The 23949-nt window shown below is 34.7% G+C and overlaps 1 protein-coding gene across 1 annotated transcript in view; it reads right to left on the minus strand.

The window, feature by feature from the left end:
* Positions 1-1536: 1536 nt before the first annotated feature.
* LOC308640630 (zinc finger protein 124-like) overlaps positions 1537-23949 on the minus strand; it is a gene marked incomplete at its 3' end in the record, with an annotated part of 304682 nt that continues 282269 nt past the window's right edge. Inside the window, exon 5 of the mRNA XM_081312451.1 lies at positions 1537-1668. Within this exon, the coding sequence (XP_081168577.1) occupies positions 1537-1668 (132 nt within the window). The remainder of the gene's footprint in view (positions 1669-23949) is intronic.

A 23949-nucleotide genomic window follows, 5' to 3' on the forward strand; every position in this document is an offset into this window, starting at 1 on the left:
TCCCTCCCCTACATCACTAACCCCCAACAACCTGTCATCTTCTAACTTTAATAATGTTGTATAAGTGGAATCTATAGTAAGTTCTGCTGTAGGGACAATGGTAAATTACTGAGAAAAATACTTTGGAAATAAATTCAGTTCTGTTCACAAAATATTTCAGCATCAGTTAGCATTGAACTTTCCATGGTTCCTTGGAAATATAGAAACTTTGATAGTAGTAAAGAAAAGACAAATACAATAGGGCAAGTTATATAACCCCAGGAGCAGTAAACAAGAAGTGTGGTCAACCACCTTGACATTCCCAGGGACTAAAAAAAATATTAACCACTAAAACAGGGACAATCTAGGGCAAACTAAACTGATCTGGTTACCCTACACTCACATGTGCAACCTCTAGACATGTGGTCTAAATGGTCTCTCTCTCTCTTCAACATATCCTTTGGGGTAGTATAAAAATGCTAAGTATCAGCAGAAACTTCTAAGAGTACAGCTTCAAAGAAAGTAGAGCAACAAAATCATGAGACAAAGAGATATATCTTGAACCTAAATCCTACTTGTATAAATGTTTTTTAATTAAAAATGTTAAGAGGACAATAGGTATGTATGAAACAAGATTCAGCTTTTATTCTCCAACTGAAACTACACCACTTGGAGAAAAAAAAAAACATGTATGTCCACTTCTCTGATGTGAGATATTTTATTTTCATTACAAATCTTTCTCTAGCTCAGGATATAGCTCAGTTGGTAGAGTGCTTGCCTTGCATGCACAAGACCTTGTGTTCAATCCTCAGCACACACACACAAAAATCTTGGTCTAAAAATTCATATCATGATTTTATTTGAGACGTGGACAAGAATCAATGCTTTTTACCCTGTAATAGTTTATAATATATGGAAACAAAATAATCTGATTATTTAATCATCAAATTGAAATTTTCAAGTCTAATTATTAAAGTTCAGAATGAAATAAAATGTGTATACTGGCTGTCTGATACACACATGCACATCTGTGCAGACACACACCCTTGGAGATACATTCTGTAGCTTTACCATGTAAAATGAGATGCATTTGGGGGATTCAGAGGGCAACATATTTGTCACTGTTCTGTGCACCTCCTTCTCTGACCTAGACTGTGAGGGCGGGACCCTCCCTTCAGCAGGCATTTTCAGCATCATTTTTTTTTTCTCAGAATGACAAGAAAAAAGGTCTGGATCATCAGTACCTTCTCTGTCTGCTAAAACAGTGTCTTGAAAGATGAACAGCATCTTTGAAAGGTTGTCCACAGAATGGGTTTTACTTTCAGGGTTAATGTGTAAGTTGAGAAAAGGAAGCCAAGAGAAGATGTGCTTTGCACTTCCAGTTTCATACCAAGAATCAAGCCAAGAATTTTCTGTAACCAAGAACAATGCTGTTTGAAAAGCACTGTGAGAAATTTGGATAGTAATTTTACAACTCGCATAACTAACGTGCAGGGAGGGTGCACCTCCTGGTAGAGTCCCAGCTGCAGCCACACGTCCCTCTACAGTCTGGGTAGCTTAGCGTTCATGCCAGAGTACCCTGTCGCTCACTGCCTGCTCCTCTCTCTGCTGCTCCTCTTGGCCCAGACCATGTGCTCCTTCTGGCATCTCTGGAACAGCTCGCTCCCTGCTTTCCAGGCGCACAGACTGCTTAATGGAAAAGAAAAAAGAAAAAGAAAAAGAAAAAGAAAGAAAGAAAGAAAGAAAGAAAGAAAGAAAGAAAGAAAGAAAGAAAGAAAGAAAGAAAGGTAGGTAGGTAGGTTATGATGGTTTTCTATGATCCGGGTATTACTTAAGGTCTAAAGATTTACATGTTTTTACATATTTTCAAACAGGTTATCCTACAGCAATCCTGATGCAGGCATTATTATTATGCCATCTTTACAGGAAAAAAAAGAAAAATCCTGAGATGTTGAGTAGTGTGCCCAGGCTACATGGCTGTGCCGTGTCAGAGCCAGGATGTGAGCCCAGGCAATCAGTCAGATTTCTAAGTTCACATTCTTACCTACCATTTTGTATTGCCTCTTTTCAATGTTTAACTATTACATATTCCTAAAGATGTTAATAGTAAGAACACAAAATTGTACTAAATGAAGGACGTTTTCTATGAAGAATTCAGGAATAGTTTTTTATTTTAATTACTAAATGCTTTTCAAAAATTACATGACTGCCAATATTCTTTATTTCTTCACAAAATCAAAGAAATTATTAATTTAAACCCAGGGCATTTACAATTTTTCAAATTCATAAACAGTCTAGTAGCTGAAGGCCAAGTACTAAATAACTAGATAGTCCACTCACAACCAAGGATCAGAGATCAGCCAAAGGCAGGTAGTCAATATCTCCTTTCACTTCAAATTGAATTGACACAAGTACTTTTCAAATTCATTTTTACAGACAAAATTCTTAAATTTAGTTATAATTTGATTAAGTAACTTCAGTCCAAATATGGCAGCTTCTATTCAGACTGAAATTAAGAAAAAAATGTTAATAAAAGTATCAGGAGTGAATTAATTTTCCAAAGTTCTTGGCATGATGTAGATTTCAAAATAGAATGCCAAATTCAAAAAAGCACTGGTAAATGATAATTTAGAGTACTAAATTAGGCAATAATGGTATCTCAATGATTTTTATAGAATCAAAGGTAGTTGTTAAAAAGATCATGAACACAGACTTCATAAAGTTGAGATTCTAAATACCAAAAATTACTCAGCATAATTCAATCTCAAAACAGCTTCATGTATTAAGTTATGGACTCCAATTATAAAAATATATACATTGTACATATCACCAGAGGACATAATTTATCTCTCAAATAAAATATTTATTCCTTCTAATAATGAATGGGTAAGTCTAGACTAAAGGAAAGATTCATGACCTCAAAGATAAATAAGTTCTAAGAATTCAAACTAATTTATAATCTTCCAAGGGAAAACAGTGTAGTTTTGTGAGCAGGCACTTAAACTAAGCACAAAATCATGAAGAATAATTATACTGGGTAAAGAATAAACTAGTGCTGCTAGGGTTGTCTGATTCTAAAGTTTCTAATGATTTCACAGCACATTTTACTGAGGGGGGCTTTCAAATTAATGATTGTGGTGAGATTAGAGCTGAACCTTTTCCCAACAAGGCTGTTTAGCTGAGTCTGTTATAAGCAGATTTTATCTAAAGATGAGGGAAACTATAAAGACAGGCTCCCTCACCACTTGCTTTCTGCTTCTCACTTTTCTCCCTAATGCCTCCCATTCTCTGCTTCTGCTTTGCTCTGCTCATCTATTATTTACTCAATTTTTACAAAATTTACTTCTTATTGAGTCAAGCCTCCTAAGCAATGATGGAATCAGCTGAAAAGGCTGCTTTCTTCTTGCTGCATGCCACCAAGCTCTTCTGATGCCTCCACCCCATCTGCACTCTTTTGGCATTTTATCTCTGTCCTTCTCCAAATACGGCATATTCTCAGAGCATGCATCTTTAAATCTGAAGCTTAATTTTGCTATACATAATGATCTTGGTTGGAATTCACTTTATTTTAGAGCTTGAAATATACTATTCCAGGACCTCCTGCCATTGAGGGTTTGGGTGGAGAAATCAGCTGAAAATTAAATTGGTTTACCTCTATATATATTTTTTGTTTCTTGCAGGCATTAAAATTTTATTCTTATTCTGTTGGTTATTCACTCCTATTATAATGTGGCTTGGTGAGGTTTGGCTGTAATTTTATTCATCTGGGATTTTGTAAGGCTCTTGTAGCTGATTTTCCATTTTATTCTTTAGATTTGGAATTTTTCTGATATTATTATTTTTAAAAGGTTATGCATTACTTTGGTTTTTGTCTTTAAGACTTCATCTATTTTGGTCTTTTCATGTTATCTTTTATTTCTTAGAATTTATCTTCATAATTTCTTACCGTCCTCGTAGTGTGGTTGATTTCATTTTCAAAAGTATATATTTTGTCTTCATTACCTTTAGTTTTTTTTTTCTTCTAAGTGATCCAGTCTGTTAGTGAAATTTTTCATTGAAATTTTAATTTGGTTTATTGTTGTCTTCATATGAAAATTTCTGTTTGATTTCTTTTCATAATCTCTGCCTCTTTATTGACATGATCTTTTACTTACTGTATTTCCTCTACTGTATCACCCTTCATTTCAAAGTTCAGCCAAATTATGTATCTTCTAAATTCCTTTCGGATATTTATTCTACTCTGTCACCCACAGATTCCATTGTTGGAATTTGATGGCTTTTTGAGGCACTTTGATCTCTTGATTTTCATTTTGTTTGTGTTTTTTTTCCACATAGCAGTATGATTCTGAGGCAGTAGTTTCTACATTGTAGTCTTATAGTGTACCTGAATTCTCCCAACACCTCACATTTAAGGGGAAGGCTAATATTAATAGCACCAAATGCAAACAATATACACCTTTAATCCTAATAGCTCCTATTAAAGCAGCCACAGTTTTGTCAAAATAAACAGAAATGGTGTATTAAATTATTGTCTACAATATAAATAGTAAGTTTGCTAAAACAGTTCACAATTTCTAATAATGGGCAATGAGAGACCAGAAGTATTGTAAGATGTGATATTTTAAGAGAGAAAGAGAGAATATGGAGATAAAAGTGAAAACAAAATTAATAAACATTTGCTTTTGTATGGGAGAAGTGAAAAATAGAATCCAGGAAGACAGACAGGTGAGAGAAAATATATAAAGATATTTAGAATATATATATATATATATATATATATATATATATATATATATATGCATATATATGTATATATATAAATATATATACATATATATGCATATATATGTATATATATAACATATAACCTCATATTTATGGGTGTGTTAATGGTCACCATCTGGATGATATATATATATATATATATATATATATATATATATATATATATATATGAGAGAGAGAGAAGGTAAATCCTTCATTAAGCTTATTTATATTCTTGCACAGAGTATTTGACAGAATCACACAAAAAAAGAAAATTTCATGCACAGTGGATGAAGAAATAGAGGGGTCACTGAGCTAAGAGAATGTAGCAATACAGGTTAATTATGTACAAATGTGAGCATGATGGATTAAAAAGTGACATAATATACTGTCTCCAGATGCAGAGCAGAGGACAGAGCCATTTCTAGAGTGAAGGTCTTATTTGTTTTTTCTTGGAACCCTGGAAACTCTCTCAATCCCATGGAGTTTTGTATTATTCTAAATAATACTCTATTTATCCTTTCTGTCTGGGATGGATCATCCTCCTACAATAAATGTGCATGGTACTTATTTGAATACTGGGAAAGGAGAAACTATATCAGTGACCAATATTACTCAATTTTTAAGACCCTTCCCTGTATATTTCCACAGATGTATATATTTGAAGACCAATTTTTAATATTTTAGTATAAGGAACAGTCCATGATCAATGCTAAAATATAAAGTGGGAGAAAATACTTTTAAAGTACATATATAGCAAAAAGTTGATATGACAGAATAAAAGTGGTGTTATATTTGTGAGGAAATGAAGGCATACCAAAAGAGTATTTTACAGTCAAAATATTTCTAAATTCACTTAATAAAAGAGAAAATATTCAACCATCACATAAATTTACAAAAACAAAAAGGAGTATATATCACTACTACTTAGATGAGTTTTCAAAAAAGTAAATTCACTATTGCATACCAACCAGGAAGAAAAACATGATGTAGAAAAGAAAAAAAAAAAAAGAGACTGAAATTACAAACATAATAATTTATTGGAATTGACAAACCCTATTCTTTGCCATGCAAAACTTTAGAGCCTAGTAGAAAATTGATTTGGTACTGCCTACATAGGTAAACCTTAATGAGTCATCAGTTCTATTCTTGTACACCAAAATATTCTGAATGTTCCAAAAGATGGCTGCCACTACTGCTTTCACCATAAAAATAGACTGCATCTGCCAGCACCTTCCATTGTCCAAGTTCCCTAAATTAGGGCCCTTGTTCCTAAGATTCCCATTAGCCTATGCCCAGTCCCACAATAATGTCAGAGTAAAGCATAAGGAAGTAGCATATTTGGGAATCAAGGATCTGAACATAGACACAATGGAAAGAAGGGCCAACAGGAATGAGTAGAAGAAAAAGTGGTGAAGGAGTAAAATAATGGATCTGAGGAGGAGGAAGAAACTGTTAACTGTGTATCAGATGAGAAAAAGTTTCATCCCAAGTGGGAGAAGACAGGAAATATTGTGGCAGCATAATACTTACCCCAGTGGCCTCATATTTGGAAATTGCTAATAACCAGAACTTAATGGTGTAATGGTATAATCAAACAAGTATGCCACACACCTGGCTTTCTGCTCTTGGAGCTCTAACAGAGATGTCACACTCTGTTTTTTCAAGACTTCTAATTTGTTCCTATACAGGCACTGCTCCTCAAACTTAAATCTGCTGATGTTTCACTTCTGGATCTGTTCAATCTGAGCTTCCTCAGATTGTCCCCAATAACTCATACCCAATCTTTTGTTATTCTTTTTGTTCAACTTATCCCACCAATCCTTATACTCACATTACCTCTCATACCTGAACTCTTAATACTCCATCTATGACATTTTGAGCTGCCCCTTTTTTTTATGACTCCTGGATCATCCTCTGATTTTTCTCCACCAACAAAGCTTTAAGCATAAATGGTGTAAGATTCTGTCTTCTACACAATTAACTACATATTTTACTAATTTTTTGTATAATTAAATAAATAAATGGCAACACTGCTGTATATTTATTTACTTATTTTTAAAAAATAATACATTAAAAGAATAAGTTGGAACAAAAATGTTGAAATTACCACTAGGGTGACTGGAGGGTACATTGAAAGCAAAGCTGTTCTCCATAGTTTCATTAATGGTCGATTTCTAAATAGAAATAGTAGTTACATAGTATGTTCCACTTGTAATAATTCATTGACCTATAGAGATTTGATGCTGGTCATGTATTTGCATTGTTAAATAAGATCAAATTAATTTCACAAAAGGTGGTGGGGAAGAGAATAAGGGAGAAACTAAAAAAGGGTACTAGAATATATTTGGAGTAATGGATGAATCAATTAATTATTGATCTGTTTTTTTGGATGTGTTTGTAGGTCAAATGCTAAAAGTATACACCTTAAATAGGTATAGTAATTAGGGTGATAGTAATTAGCACTCAATTGTGGTAGAGTGCTTGCCTCACATGCACAAGACCCTGGGTTCAATTTCAAGAACAAAAAAAGTTCAGTAACTATATTAATAAACCTGAAAAATATATCTAAGTTATGGTTAAAAAGAAATTACACTATTAAATGATTAATTAAACATAAAACTAAGAACTCATTAGCTAATTATTCATCTCAATATTTTGAGACAGGAAATTTGTGTAGGTAGAGAATAGAGGTAAAATACTAACAAAGAAGTAATATTTAAACATATTAATAGTGAATATAGCATAGAAAGTATAAGTAATTCCAAATTTTACATTGAGAATACAACTAAAATTAAAAGAATGCTGGTAAATTTCAGAAGTAACATTTTTATATTATTTATGTTTTATATACTTGTGAAGTGTATGGTATATATAATAATGCCTCATTTTATGTGTATGCATTCTGGAAAATGCATCATAAGGTTGTTCTGTTATTTTGCTAATGATGCAGAGTACTCACATAATTCTAGATGGTATAGACTAATATATACCTAGGTTATTATTTAGCCATTAGAGTACATAAAGTCCCTCATTAAAGAAAACATTGTGCCACATATGACTATGGGATTTAACATTATAGCAATCAATATAGATCTCATAAAGGAGGTGAATAATCAGCCCCATGGAACTAAAGACAGAATACTTAAAAAGATTCTGGTCATTTAGATAATGGTAAAACACAGAAACTGAACTACCATAAAGGGAAAAAAAATGACAAACTTTCCAAAGAAAGCTGCACAAAAATGGAGTATCTTAATAAGAAAAAATTCCATTGTATCATTTACTGGTATGACTTAATAAAGCATTCAATGGCAAAAAATCATAATTTAATAGAAAAGAAAAATATAAGATATGCAAAGTTTTTACAACAAAGAGTTTTATACAGTGTGTCTAGTGGTGGGTGACCATAAAACTAGATACTTGGAAGGAAAAGAAGAAAAAATTGCAAAATCAAGATGAGCTTAAGCAGCTTATTGAGATGCTTACTCAAAATATACTTTAGATAGGACTGTAAATGTTGTGAAGTAGTATGGTACACTTTTCTTTAATCATCTAAAATAATAAAATAATAATAATAATAAAAGAGAGAATTATGGTTGTTTGTTTTCAAAGTTAAATGATACCTTTATAACAAAACAGAAAAATATTAAAATGAAATTTATATTTATGATATGATATCATTGAAGGGTACAAACTGAAATAACCAATTGAGAAAAACTAATTTCCTCATGTAGGACAAAATGTATGCCTCACATATAAAAAAGGAGGAAAATTAAAATAAAAAGAGCAGGGAATGTTGCACAGCAGTTAAGCATGCCTGATTTTAAAACTGGGTACCAAAAAAGTAAATAAAAATAAAAAAGAAAATTTCAAACACAGAGACTCAAAAAAAAAAAAAAAAGAAGAAGGTAAGTGCTATTCATTTTGGTACATTTGTATACTTCCAGCAACTTGGGATACTCAGAAATAAGAATTGTGAGCTCAATCCCAGTCTCAGGAATTTATTGAGGTGAAAAGCAATTAAGTAAAACCATATTTAAAAGATAATACTAAAAAAAATCTAGAATGTTATTTAGTGGTAAAGTGCCTCTGGATTTAATCCCTGTAGTAATAAAAGGAAGGGAATAGACTTCAATAGCCATATTTCAATAGGAAACATAAGTATTCAATAATTATAAAATAGCTAAATTTGAAAATGACAAATAAAATCATATCTGTGAGACAAAATTAAATAGTATCAGCAAACACATGGAGCAAATAAATTCTTACGAACAAATGAGAGAGTAAAATGTGTTATTTCTTTTAAGAAACTAGCTATTGAAAATACATGTTCATTCCCCAGTAGAAGCATATGCTTATAAAAATTACTGCATGTCTGAACCACGATAACATAAAAGGATATGGCAGTATTTGTTCAAACAGATAAAATCCATGATATTCAGAAAAGGCAATGTACATTAAGAAAGATATAAAGAGAATACAGTAAGAAAGACAGAGATTAGGGTGAGAAAAATAATTTTCAGAACCCATTTTTATCATAATATATCTAGTTTGATAAATGTTAGTCATTACATAATTTTATATAGATGTCACAAACGTAATATTTTGCATGCATGCATGTTTGAGAAAATAAAAGTATACAAAAGAACATAAAAGACTTATGTACATGATAAAACTCATCATTTCTAAGATGTAAAATTCCCCCTAAATCTACAACATCATCTCATTAAAATGTTAGCAAATTTTACTTTTAGTGGAAGAAGTTACCAGAGCAAATATTGTAAAATTAATTTGGAATGTTATGTATTATTCATGATTTTCAGCCCCCAAATTCTGAATTAAAAGAAGAACTTATTTTACAATAATAAAAAAACAAAGAATCATAATACAAAAGAAAATCCATAAATAAGTGTATATGTACATAACACTTTATGTATATTTAATAGAAATTGAATATCCAACATAAATCTAAACGCCTCAAGAACAACATCACAAGTGAATGGTTGACATGGCCAAACCTAAGGAATTATTGTCTGGGGGCAGAATTTACTGGTATAGTTTGTTTATACAATCTGTAAAGCCAAAAGATAGAAGGCATATCTTAAGTGTGGGCAATGTGTGGAATATAAATGAATAAGAGATACTGACTTTCTCTCTATCCATGGATATCTTAAATGTAATTGTTATGTTTCATGTTCCTCTTAAGCAAAGTAAAAAAAAAATGACTTGAGAGATTTATATAAACTGGACAACTGGGAAAATTGTTTGCCACTTGATGATTTTAAAAAGCTAGGGTATACTTGAGACTTATTCCAGCCTTAGACAATGTACTATGTAATTGGAACAGAATTACCAACAGCCATTGTCACCCTGAGAAGGGAAATATTAAGACTATATATATATATATATATATATATATATATATATATATATATATCACCCTACCTCTAAATAATTTTCTGTGCTTTAGATCTTAATTTTGTGTTAAAGAAGGATTTTCACATTCATAAGTGCTAAGAACACAGAAAATGGGATAGTTATCTATGTTCATGAAAGTGAATCCATGGGCTTAAAACACTAGGATCAGGAGAGAGAAGTTAAATCACAAATAATGTGGTTTATGCATTTATGGGTGTTCAGCACACAAAGAGCTCCAGTCTCCAGCTTCCTCTTCTAACAATTCCATGACAGCCAACTTTTCCCAGCAAGATTTTGTTTTTTTTTTCCACCAAAGGTTGTTAATCTCTTAACATCTTCTAGTCAATGGAAGAAACTAATTATCTCACATAGAGCAAAACACTGTGCAAAAAGAAATGTAGAAGGCTTAGGCAGGAGGACCTCAAACAGAAAGCCATTCCAAATGCTCAAGTTCTGGGAATAATGCTGACTGATCATATGCAAGTCTCCCCTAGATCACAAACTATTGGTTTTCCATTGGTTGTTAAGCATCTCAATGGGCTGCTAAAATCCTAAACAGGGATTAGAAAGCACATACAGCTGTTAATTCCCAGAAAAGGTTTCCACACACTCTCTCTGTGGCTAATTAACAGACTGGACTCTACAATGTTCCATGACAGATTTGATACACAAGTCAAAATGTGGACATTTGTATACTGAGCACAGGTGTTAGAGTAACTTTTGTCACCAGGAATGGTTGCACATGCCTGTAATCCTAGCAGTTTGGAAAGTGGAGGCAGGGGGATCTTGAGTTAAAAGCCCAGCCTCAGAAAAAGTGAGGCACTAAGCAACTCAATGAGACCCTGTTTCTAGATAAAATGCAAAATAGGGCTTGGGGTGTGGCTAAGTAGTTGAGTGCCCCTGAGTTCAATCATCAGTGCCTACCCCCCACAAAAAGAGAGAGAATAGATTTGTCAACAATCTAATAACCAAAAAGTGTCAAGAAACTATGGATATGTGAAAACTAAAATGCTTGCATACTGTTGGTGAAAATGTAAGTTTAGGAAAGTCATTTGTGAAAATAATGTAGACTCCTTGAACCATTTTAAACAGAAATAAAATATAATATGGTTAAATTAATTCTAGGTATAATTCAAGAAGTTAAAATGAGTAAGTCAAAGAAATAACTGCATTCCAAGTCTTACATGGTGTTTCAGAGGTTCCTAAATTTTTAGGATGGTGGTTCTGACATCACCTTACCACTGAAGCATCTTAATTGAATTCTACCTTGAACTCTGATACTATGCTTTTACTGAAATTGATTCATTAGTTAAAAATATCATTTTTTTCTGCCCTCAATACTCTTATAAATATGGGGATTGGTGATAAGTTTAGAATCATATTTTCAACATATTTACCCTAGACTCATTTGATAGCAGAAGACACCTATATTCTAAAAACAAGGAAGAAGACCATTCACCAAGTTGTAAAGAGGTAAAAAGTAAACTCTGGGAATCAAATAGTAGTCATTAATTAAATTTGTTTCAAAAATATTTCAGTTGATAATATCTTACTGCATTAGAAAAGAGTCTTATAAATGCAATTTCAATTTTTAGAGTTGTGACTGATTATTTTAAAGAGAGTATCAAAAGCTATGTGCAATGGTGCATGTCTATAATCCTGGAGTCTTCTGAGGCTGTGGGTTTAACATCATTATTTCAAAGCCAGCCATCCCCAGAACTTAGCGAGGCTCTAAGAAACTCAGCAGAACCCTTTTTCTATATAAAATATTTTATAAAAAGCTGAAGAAGATGTGTCTTAGCAGAAAAGCTAAGCATTTCTTGGTTCAATCTGGAATATTAGAGAGAGAGAGAGAGAGAGAGAGAGAGAGAGAGAGAGAATATTAAAAATGTAATCAGTGACACTTTCAGGGTCAAGAACTTAAACAATTTAAAAACAATAGTACGTTAGTCAATGTAAACTCATCTAGGTTTATTAACTGCTGCTTTGAGAAGTTAGTTTGCTCTCATATAAAAGTGGGAAAGGAATCCTATTTTAAGGTGTGTATAGGAACAAAGAGGAGTTTTTGCACAGCTTTTAGTTGACCCAGAGACCACTTTAGTTGGAAATTGGAGTTATGCCCAGGTGATAAATCCTTAATCTGTTTGAAATAATGTGTTTTTATCAAGTATTCATAAAGCAAGATTAAGATCTAATATAAATCAGGCTTTGAAAATGAAAAAAAAACATTTAAATAACAAGTAATTATATAAATAAACACATACAGCAACATTACAGAAGTTTACATTCAGGATATTTATATCATTATATAATCACCAGGAATTTTGAAACAATGACAACTAAAGAAAAAGTGAATGAATAAAGAAACAAATAAACAATGGAATTAATTAATGAATGGATAACTAAAAAGTATAAAGATGTAATGTGACTAGAATTGTCAAAGACAGCTTGTAGCCTTGAAAAAGTGTAAAGGTACTTGGATATGGTGTTTTACTACTTACTGAGGCATACCTTATGAACTATCAAGAAATCAGCACTCCAGGTGCTGGAAACCCCCTAATTAGTTTCTCACAAAAATGTATCCAGTATAGGAGTGACATCTCTGTAACATATCAAGTGATATCTGTATAACAGTTTATTTCAAGAAGACATTTGCCAACAAATTTTCTCAGTTGCTACTGCTCTCAGAGGAGATTCTCCCTAGTTTGTATTGTGGTAACAGAAGGGAACACAATAAATTACTGATACCCTGATTAAGATTTTTGCATTTCATGAGCCCAGCCCCAAACCTGCTCACCCCAGTAATAAGGCGAGAACTATATATTGCTCCTAAAGGAGTTTGCTTGTACACTGAGTTTCTCAACTTGAACATATGTTGTTTAAGTTACTATGTCCTGAAGTTCTAAGTTCTGGAAGCAAATGTGACTGAGCATATGCAAATAAAAAGATTGAAAACCAATGAGTTTACATTGTTTTTCTAGTACCTTTGTGGACTATGATACCCTATAGTGGTTCAGAATAGGCATTAGAAACAAGAAATACCTGTTTATTCAAACAAATCTTTGCAGAACACTCCTACACTGGCTACTTCACATAAACTTTCCTGGAGGATTTAATACATGAGTTCAATAGATTTCCTACACCCTCTTCAGGGCTCTTAGAATAGCTTTGGAAAAAATCTGAGAACTAATCCCAGAGGTTTAGAATTGTGATTTAAAACATAGTCTCTACATCTTAGCAAGCCTCTAAGCAACTTAGTAAAACCTTTTCTCAAAATAATGTAAGGGTCCGGTGAAGCGTCAGAGGAAGAGACCACCAAGAGACAGCTCATGCAATTGCAGAAGGGGATTTATTGGGGATCCATTCCATTCCAACGCGCTGGGGCTCCCAGCTCACTCAAGAACGGAGAGCAGCCAAGAGCCCAGAGCAGAGGTCAAGCAGTGCTTAAGTACACATTTTGGATAGGGTGGGGGCTTTGCATACATCAGAACAAATCATCATGAGGCACGGGAAAATTGAACAACAACTCTGAGACATGATTAGCACATTCATTGGCGGGAACAGATTGGGCGGGGGTGATTGGTCATTCCTAAGTGGGGTACACATTCAAACTGATTGGTTCGGGCCCTGTATGCTTACGTGACAAGCTGCACAGGGCCCTAGGCTATTATTCAACTAAATGGCCAGTACTGCGTTTTCTTAACTGCCTCAGGAATTTCAGGTTCTGGGTGTAGTAGAGGAACTTAACAATACCTCATCCTTCACTTTTTAACTCAGGCCTTGCAGCTTAGAAACTTTACCCTTTCAATAAAACATAAAAAAGAATGGGGATGTTGCTCAGTGGAAAGCCTTCCTGGATTTAGCTGCTAGTACCTAACCAAACCAAAGGAAACAAATACATGAAAGATTACAGGGATGTCAGAGTACATATATATGAAAAATATTGGGGAAATAAAAAATTAATAAATATATTCTTGAAAAATTGTTAAGGTTTTTCAAAACCTTAAGATAAAAATGACATATAGGGCTGGGGATGTGGCTCAAGCAGTAGTGCACTCACCTGGCATGCATGCGGCCCCGGGTTCGATCCTCAGCACCACATACAAAGATGTTGTGTACGCCAAAAACTAAAAAATAAATACTGAAATTCATTCTCTCTCTCTCTTTCTCTCTCTCTCTCTCTCTCTCAAAAAAAAATGTCATATAATCCACTAATAATAATTTTGGGGTAGCAGAGTAAGGCTTCCCATTCCTGTGCTCCCAGTGGCTCAGGAGGATAACTAGAGATGATCCTAAGTTCAAGACCAGTCTCAGCAATTTGGCAAGGTCCTAAGCAAATGAGTGACACTGTCTCAAAAAAGGGGAACAGGTAGGGCTATAGCACAGTGACAAAATGCCCAAGGGTTAATCTCTAGTATCTAAATCAATTAAAATAATAATCAAACTGGGTTTAAAATGACATACAATCCATTATTTCTCAAAGAAATAACAGTAGTTCCATTTTCATTGCAGCTTTATTCACAGTATTTAATAAAAGAAAAAAGAACTTTCAGTCAGTCATGGTGGGAATGCTTATAATCCCAAGGACATTGGATTCTGAGGCAGGAGGATGGAGAGCTCAAATCACCCTCAGCAATAGTGAGGCACTAACAAACTGTTTCTAAATAAAATGTAAAATAGGATTGTTGATGTGGCTAAGTGGTTGAATATCTCTGAGTTGAATTCCTAGTTTGGTCCCCCCCCCAAATGAACTTCCTTTTAGATGAAAGGAACATCAGTAGATTCCTTCCATCTGCACAACATCCAACTACTCCCCTTAGAGGCTACACACTGATAGTTCAAACTGATCTCTAGAAGGCAAGACTCAGAAACTGATATTTTCTATATAGGCCAAGAGACTTTGGTATCTGTAGGCACCTTTTTCAGATTGTTCTAAAACGAAGGATTGAACAAATATTGAACGTTGGAATGAGAGCACAACACACAGTAAACTCTTCAATGGTGAATCTTAACTCATTCACTGTGATAACTAAAACCACATTCAGATAAAACTAGATTCTCTGCTTCACTGATTCCTGGGTTATTGATTCAATCTAAACAGTTATTGAAAAAGTATTAAAGTTACTAGTTAATATTAATGTAAACCAGTGAAGCCAGATCAAAAGATAGGTAGCTAGTGTAGTTAGTTAAATGGGTCTAATATTGAATAAGACAAAGAAAGTGGAGACCATTGTTGAGAATGGGGTCCAGGAAACCAGAACAACACCTGGGGATATGGAAATGTTAATGTTCCCAAGGCCCTGAACCCAACCTAAAGCACTGTTAATGACATAGCTCCCAGCAAACAGGGAAGTTGTGATCAAACCACCCCATGCACTTTCTGCCCATATTACTCCACCAGCCCACCTATGTCCCCACTTTTGGCCTTCACAGTAGCATTCTATCACTGCAGGATTCAGGGAAAACAAAGGACAGGAATGTGAAAGAACTAAAATAAGACTTTAACTACAAAAAAGAAAAGACCACTCCCTTCCATGGAATCCACCTTTTGAGTCCCTTCTCTGGGAGGAAATCTTTTATGCTATTATTTAATAAAGCCTTCCACTTTCCACTCTACACTTGCCTAGGCATGCTTCTCTAGTGTTATATTTCAGCATTCAGGGAGGCAAGGACTACTCACTGGTAAACAGAAGTAACAACAGGTTATTAAAGTGTACCAGGATATTTACATGGCTTTTATCCTTCAAAGTCACTGTGTACTGTAGCCCTTTCCTAGTTAATAACAAGTCTAGTCTCATTATTCTTTTCTTCCACACCACCACAAAGATATTAGCTGGAATTTTCAGAATGATTCTACAGGTCATTTTAATAAAATGGTCTCAAATATAAGGGGAAAATATTTAATTAGGACACATTAGCTATAGTATTTTATTTAGAAAAGAATCATTATTTTTAATGTCACCTAATTTTTTAATTTTTTTCTTCTTTTTTATGTGAAAAACTCACATAGATAAAGCAAAATCTTTTAAAAGAGCCCTTCAGTTCTTGGAGAAAAAAAATTACAAATAAGGCATCCCTTCAAAATTAAACATGGGAAAAAATGATTAATCATGTTAAAACTGGAGTTTTGAGATGAAACTAAAATTTCCCATTTAAGCAATTTTCTCTGGGATCCAGTATCACAAATTTTGAAGAATAAAATCTATGGACACTCAGGGAAGGTAGGAGTAAAAAGAATAAAATTTATCTTAGCAAGAAAAAAATAGAACTCCATGACGTGGGAAAGGGTATAATAGAAGAAAAACCCATTTTGGTGTGCTGTTATGCTCAAATTCAGGACCCCCAAAAGACCACCAGAGACCAAGATCAATGTAAGCTGCAAAGAGGTGTTCATTGGAAGCTAGCTGGGTCCTCTGCATACACACAACAACTGGTGAAGCTGAGAGGCCACGAGCCCAGCATTTACAGCAGTTTTATACACTCTTTGGGGAAGGCAGGGACTTCACATACATCATAGCATCTCTTAGCAAATCATAAAACAACTCTAAAACATGATTATCACATTCACTAGTGGGAACAATTGGGTAGAGGTGATTGGTTAGTACAAGAGGGGGATTTGTTTTAACTGACTGGTTTAAACCAGGAGGGGAGTACATGCTGAACTTCATGGTTTCCCAACAAGTAATCAGCCACCATAAACTACTGGGAGGGTCATCTGGCATCCCAGGTATTTCCCTTTCTCATGCTGATTGGTGGCTGCTAGGGTCCCCACCTAGCCTAACTGAGTCAGAGATACCAGGCACAGGAGATCTCTCCTATTATTTGTAGATAAACTACTCAACAGGGTGGGTGTGTGCCTAGGAGTGCTCTGTGGGAAGGACAAAGGTCATGCCCCTTCCTTGGACAGGCTTTGCTCTGAGATAGAGGCTGGTTTTTTCAGTGCCAGCTTTGGAGTATATGTGTGGTTTTGGAAAGAGCATGAGACAGAATCTACTTAAAATAAATATTTAAAAAAGCATCCAGGCTACCACCTAGGTTTACATCTGTTCTTTCTGAATCCCATTCTGCTTCCTGTAACTTTCATCTGGATTCACCCCAGGGACAAATAATTTGGTTGAAGGTATTCCCTCAAGTGAGCCTCAATGTGCTTTACATTTGAAATAGGCCTTAATGGTGCTCATTAACATATCTATTCATTAGCCTCCAGGTGTGGGAGAAAGCTCTCCATTATACAGCAGCCTGGTCATTTTGGAAACCTGGTTTTGGGAATTTGAAGCGAGAGCTGGAAATTTAGAGATTTCTTCTCAGACCTAAGTATAGCTAAACTGGAGTTCTGGATATCAGATAGCTGTTCTGGATTTGAGATACTGCTAACCCTACATTTATAAAGCTCAAGAGGCATGAGGATGGCAAGTTCAAAGCTAGCCTTACAACTTACTGGGGCCCTAAGCAACCCAGTGTGACCTTGTCTATAAATAAAAATATTAAAAAAAGACTGTGATTGTGAATCAGTAAATAAATATTTCTGGAATTAATTCCTGGTAACAAACAAACATGAACAACAACAATAACAAAAATCTTCAGGAGGAGCAAAACTAGGGGTTCTTAAAAACCACAGCTTCTCTCATGCAGGAACACAGCCAATGGAGTGGAGATCCTCTCTTGATGATTATCTTAGTCTTCACCACACAATCTGCGGTCATGCCAGGCTAGTGGCACACAGATTCCCACATAGGAATTCGGGAAGGCACTTAAAACACCATACAATGATGGAAAAGAATGTCAGAGGTATTTCAAATGCTGATCTAAGCTCCACTAGACTAGTCAGAGCAAACTGAAGACTGAATTGCCACAGAGAGACCTTCTGGCCACCAGACTCTGGAGAGAACTCTGAGGAGTCCCTGACCACCAATTCCATTTCTTGACATCGCTAGTCCCACTGGCTTCAAATAGACTACCCACCCAGTCTCAAAATGCAAACACACACTTACCATTTCTTGGCTTTCAGTATGCTTACTTTCTTTCCCCTTGATATTTTTTTCCAGCTTGTGCATAGAGCAGAAACCTGGGGCTGATCTAGGACTTGAAGCATAGAAATGGATTCAAAGAATGCAGGCTCCATAAACAAAAGGAACAGAAGATTGTGCAAGCCCGCCCCCTCATCACTGGCTGCTGAGGATTGGACAGTTCTCACCTAAGACACAGATTGAAAAGGACTTCAGGCACTTCCCCCAAATAGAGCCTAGTAGGCCAATTGTTTGAGTGACAATAAATTGGATCCAAGCCCAAAACAAATAATGTCAGGAAGACAGGTTCTTGGCTGCTCTTTTTTGTTGATAAAAGAATGGGGATCAACCATGTGCTGGGGTGCATGCCTGTAATCCCAGCAACTGGAGAGGCTGAGGAAGGAGGATTGCAAGTTCAAAGACAGCTTCAGAAATGATTAGGCATTAAGAAATTCAATGAGACACTCTCTCTAAATAAAATACAAATATGGCTGGGATGTGGCTCAGTAGTCATGTGGCTCTGAGTTAAATCCCCAGTAGCAAAACACACACACACACACACACACACACACACACACACACACACACACACAAAATACAGGGAATCTGAACATGGGTACTTACTACAGAGCCCCATGACCACAGATTGATGGATAAATTGATGGACAGATTGAAACATTGATAGATAGATAGATTTCTGGGACAGGGTCTCTTATTCTCCTGAGGTTGATTTTCAACTAACTGATATAACAATAATGCTCCACAGCCTTGGAATCTTTTATATAATTTGCTGTGAATTGCATTAAGTGTCTCAGGATGGAATCAGATCATGGCAGTATTTTCTCCCAGTACATAGACCCAGCCCAGACAGAAGTGCATGTAAATTTATCACTGTATATTACGTTAAATCAATTTGTGAATACATATGTATGTATATATTTCTATAAAAAAGAAATATCACAATTTTATAATTTTACTTAATACTTCTGTTCTATGGTCTTATGAGAAAATATCCTGATATTTCTACTCATAAGTAATTCCTTGAGGCAGCAATGTTTCTACTTCCCTAAAAAAACGAGGCAAAAATAAAATTTAAATTTTCTAGTATTAAGGATAAAAAGGAAAAAAAGATGGAGGGTGCTAGATCTCTAGATCTGTCAGTATCCCAGACTCTGGAGTATAAGCAATTAAAAACACACGTATTTGAAATTTTGCCTTGAGCATAGTGGTAGGATTATGATGTCTACCCCCCCCCATTGGTGTGGGGTACTATGAGAATATGAGCACAAATCACAGATTTTATTTATATAATTCAATACAGCCCATCAACAAACTCAACATTAAATTTAAAAGAAAAATTTTAAATCTCTATTGTTTAGCTCAAGCCCTAGCTACCAGAGATCCAGGGATCCTGAAGGATGAGTGGCTTAGGTGAAAGAAGAGGAGAGAGGACTATAGTTGCAAGTTATGAACAGCCTTCAGAAGCACCTGCTGCCCCTAGAGGGGTGTTTATTTCTATACATTTTTACAAGTGTTTTTTCATGTAGTTAATGGATAGCTTCAAAGCTCAAAATTTCCTTGATTTACATAATTTTTAAGAGTACAATATTTTCAGACATATATTAATTACCTATGATATTGAGTACATTGTTTAAAATATTTTCCTGTAACCTTTGCCAATCACGATTAAGCTTTTACATTTTCACCTCAATCAATAAGTGCTAGACTACACAATTCGACTACATGTATCTTGACCAATTATTAACTTTTTAACTTTAAAGCATACTTATAATTAAATCATTAACCTTTAACTTTAAAGCATACTTATGATTATTGGTAAGCTTTCTTACTTCTAAACTAAAGTCCCAATAAAACACTTAAAGTAGTTAAAGCCTATTACTTAAAAGCACTTTTCTGAAGTGCTTCTAAAATGTTTGTATATTAATTTTATATTATTCTATTTTTAATTTCAAAGGTAATTTTCTTTTCCATATGACCTATTTAACTGCTTTCTTTAAGAGTTTCTTTCATATTTTTCAAAATACAACTATTCTTATTTTTTTGTAATCTTTAACAAAAGAGCAGGCTCTTCAACACAACCCATTTACCATTAATATTAACAATGTGTTTCCCATTTTTATCATGAATTCCTGTGTAAGGCAAAGGAGGGCCTGTTAGTGGGGGGAAATGTATGTTGCACAGATTATAGATTTAGAATGTGGGGCTTAGTGCAAATTGTTAAGTTTTTCTCAAGAACCTTGAGAATTGTAAGATTTTCTTCATAAATTTTTGAGGAATAACACTATTATTTGTATCCTGAGAGATATTAAAACACATCTCCAGGCATGTCTTAATTGTATCTTTAGTCTCATTTTGGGAATTTTCCTGCCATTTCTGTCAACATGTACTTTTATTATTGATTGATGTATACCCTATTTTCCATATCATGAGTATCATAAACAATACATTTAACCTTCCCCATAGTTTCAGTTTCCAGATGGTGTAGCTCTGCCACAGCATCCACCATGCTGTGACCCTATCAGACAGAGGGTGCAGGAATAACTTAACCACACTATCTATAATGCACCAACTCTTTTCCATATGACTTCTGTGGAACTTGTGATTGAATCTTGAGTTCCAGCCTATGGTGGGTCAATTAGTTGTCACTGGATAAAAAGTCATTCTAGAACTTGTTGGCTCACTGGACCCCTGAGCCAAATCCCCAGCAACATTTTGTGTTTTATTTAAAGAAAGAGGTTTCACTGATTTGCTTAGCACTTCTCCCTTGCTGAAGCTGGCATGGAACTCATGATCCTTCTGCTTCAGCCTTCCAGGACCCTGGGATTACAGGAGTGCACCACTGCTCTCAGCTCTGTTCACAATTTTAATGCCAGCATTCCCTCTTTGCCTTATCAACTATTTTTATGCTATATTTCAAATGGATGCAGTATTTCTAATTTTTCCTCCAAGAACTGGATGACAGTTTATAGATTTTGCTTTCTCTTTGAGAGCATTTCACATGAGAAAAAAGCAGACACAATGAGTTTATTAGAAGTGATGTGAAGGAAGAAAAAGGTGACACTTTAAAGTGAGAGAATGTGTCCTTTCTGTAAAGAGAAGAGCATGGCTCTCTTTCTGTCCAATTTTACTAGAGATCCAAAAAAAGATTCTAAAGAATCCTGCCCAGGTACACTTCTTGACTTTGGACTGACAACAGGATAATATCAAACTCTCAAGTATCCAGTGCCATGAAACTTTAGGTTAATTAGCCTCATGTTCATGATTTATAATTGAATTCTTAATCATAAACTCTTGGAGATTTTATGGTTAGTAGGAATTATTTTTATTTCCCCGCGTTCCAGAATCTGGTCTTTAACAAGATCATGAAAGTCTCCCCTTTAGTGTAACTTGCGTTCCTCTTACAAACATTATTTTGAAACTGCATTTCTCCTACAGGTAATAGTTTGTTAAAGAATGTAACACATACTGTCCAGTTAATCCAGAAAGGGTGCAAGTAAATTGCTTCTTGGAAAATAAAGCATAGGGTCAATGTTTTGAACCTATTTATTTATTATGCTGTGTGTTGAAATCAGAGCTAGTAGACCACTGAGCTACATCACCAGCTCTTTTTTTATATTTTATTTACAGACAAGATCTCATTGATTTGCTTAGTGACTGGCTGATACGTTGCTGAGACTGGCTCTAAATTCATGATTCTCCTGTCTCACCCTCCCAAGCTGCTGGGAATTATGCCCAACCTACCATTTACCTTAAAAGCACTTCAGTTCTTTTACCAGGTTCTGTGAAAATTACTATAAAGAAAATATAAATGTAGTGTTTTCTATGATCTAATGACTCCAATTTTTTTAGATACATACCCAGAATTACGACTACTGAATCATATGACATTTTTACTTTAACTTATTGAAGAACATTAATACCATTTTCAAAAATAGCTTTATTCAATTTATATTCTCACCAGCATTTTTACAGGTGAATCTTTATATCCATGCTCATATGCTCTGGAGTACCTACTATCTTTCAGATTTTTATTTTTTACTTCTAAATATTTTATTTATTTACTAGTCATAAATAGACAAATAACTTTTATTTGATTTATTTGTTTTTATGTGCTTCTGATGCTTGAACACAGTGCCTCCCATGTGCTAGGGAAGCACTCTACAACTGAGCCAGAACCCCAGCCCCTATTTTTCAGATTTTTATCATAGGCATTCTGACAAGACTGCATAGGGTGAAGGAAAGTTTTCATTTGATGCATGAAATTTCTAAGGCAAGTGTGTTATATTCCAGGCTGTCAAGTAGCTAGAAGAAGAGTGTACTGTATTTTCTGTGGTAAAACAGGAATCTGTGATTTCTAACACATTTTTAATACGACTGCTGCAAATTTTAGTTTTTGGAAGCAGATACAAACAATGCAAATTCAACTATTTGTAATGTATGAATATTTGCACATGCTCAGTCTCTGTTGCTTATAGAAATTGGATGTTTAGGATATACTCCCTGGAACAGAAGTCACTAATTTTAGTTGCTCAGTACATGGAGAAACTACTTCTGAAAACAACTGGAAGGACTGGAATTATTACTGGGGTGAACAAGGGTAGGTCAGGGCTCAGAAAGTGCTCAAATATTATCGAGTCTATTGGTAGTTTGTTTAATTTTCCCCTTTGGTACCTATAATTGAGTTGAGAGAGAAGCAATTCTTCCAGCAACAGAAGTTAGCAAAACCACTGGAACTTAGGCCTAATGCAGGAAAGGGGTGCCCTTTCTATAGAAACTTCCAGATGACTGGGAGCAAAAAGTAACAATTAGCATTTTGAAAATCATTCTCAGAAAACACCATAAAGAGTAGCAGAAATATCTGAGGGGTTCACAATTTGGAATTCATTTTTAATTTGTTGATAATTTTATTATGGAGTTACTAGAGTTCCTTTTATAGCCTGAATACTATGAAAAAATTAAATATGTAATGTAAAATGTTTTCTCCTGCTCAGCAACTTGTTTTTTTAAAAAATATTTTCACATGTTTGACCTCCTCAGCAGCCACATCAATGTTTATAGCAGCTCAATTTGCAATAGGTAGACTATGGACCAACCTAGGTGGTTCTCGAAAGATGAATGGATAAAGAAAATGTGGTACATATGACCAATGGAATATTAGTCAGGTTGAAAGTAGGCTAAAATTATGGCATTTTTTAGTAAATGGTTGGAGAATATCATGCTAAGTGAAATAAGCCAGTCTCGCAAAACCAAAGACAAATGTTTTCTCTATTATGCTGATGGTAATTCAGGAGGGAGGGGGCACTGGGGCAGATTCACTTTACCTTACATTAGGTTGAGGGAAGTGATGGGAGGGAGGGGAGAGGGATGTGGGAATAGGAAAGATAGTAGTAGCTTGAAACCAACATCATTACTGTATGTATATATTTGACTACATGACTAATATGATTCTGCAACATGGACACTCAGAAAAATGAGAAATGATATCCCATCCATGTATGATATACCAAAGTGTATATATGTGCATTCTACTGTCATGGGGATGAAAGAGGGTCTGGGGATGTGGCTTAGTGGTTAAGAACCCCTTGTACTATAATGAGAGAGAAAATAGGAAAGACAAATCAGAAGGCAGGATGGATCCACACAATTCCAACAAGTTTCCCATAATCCCTACCCTCCTTACCAAGTACTTAGGGTCTGTGTGATATTGGTCCATCTGTGAAAATTTGAAAAAAAATATTTTTTCTTATGATCTGGAGAC

This window comes from Spermophilus citellus (assembly GCF_964194105.1).
Source record: "Spermophilus citellus genome assembly, contig: SCAFFOLD_232, whole genome shotgun sequence".
NCBI lineage: Eukaryota > Metazoa > Chordata > Mammalia > Rodentia > Sciuridae > Spermophilus > Spermophilus citellus.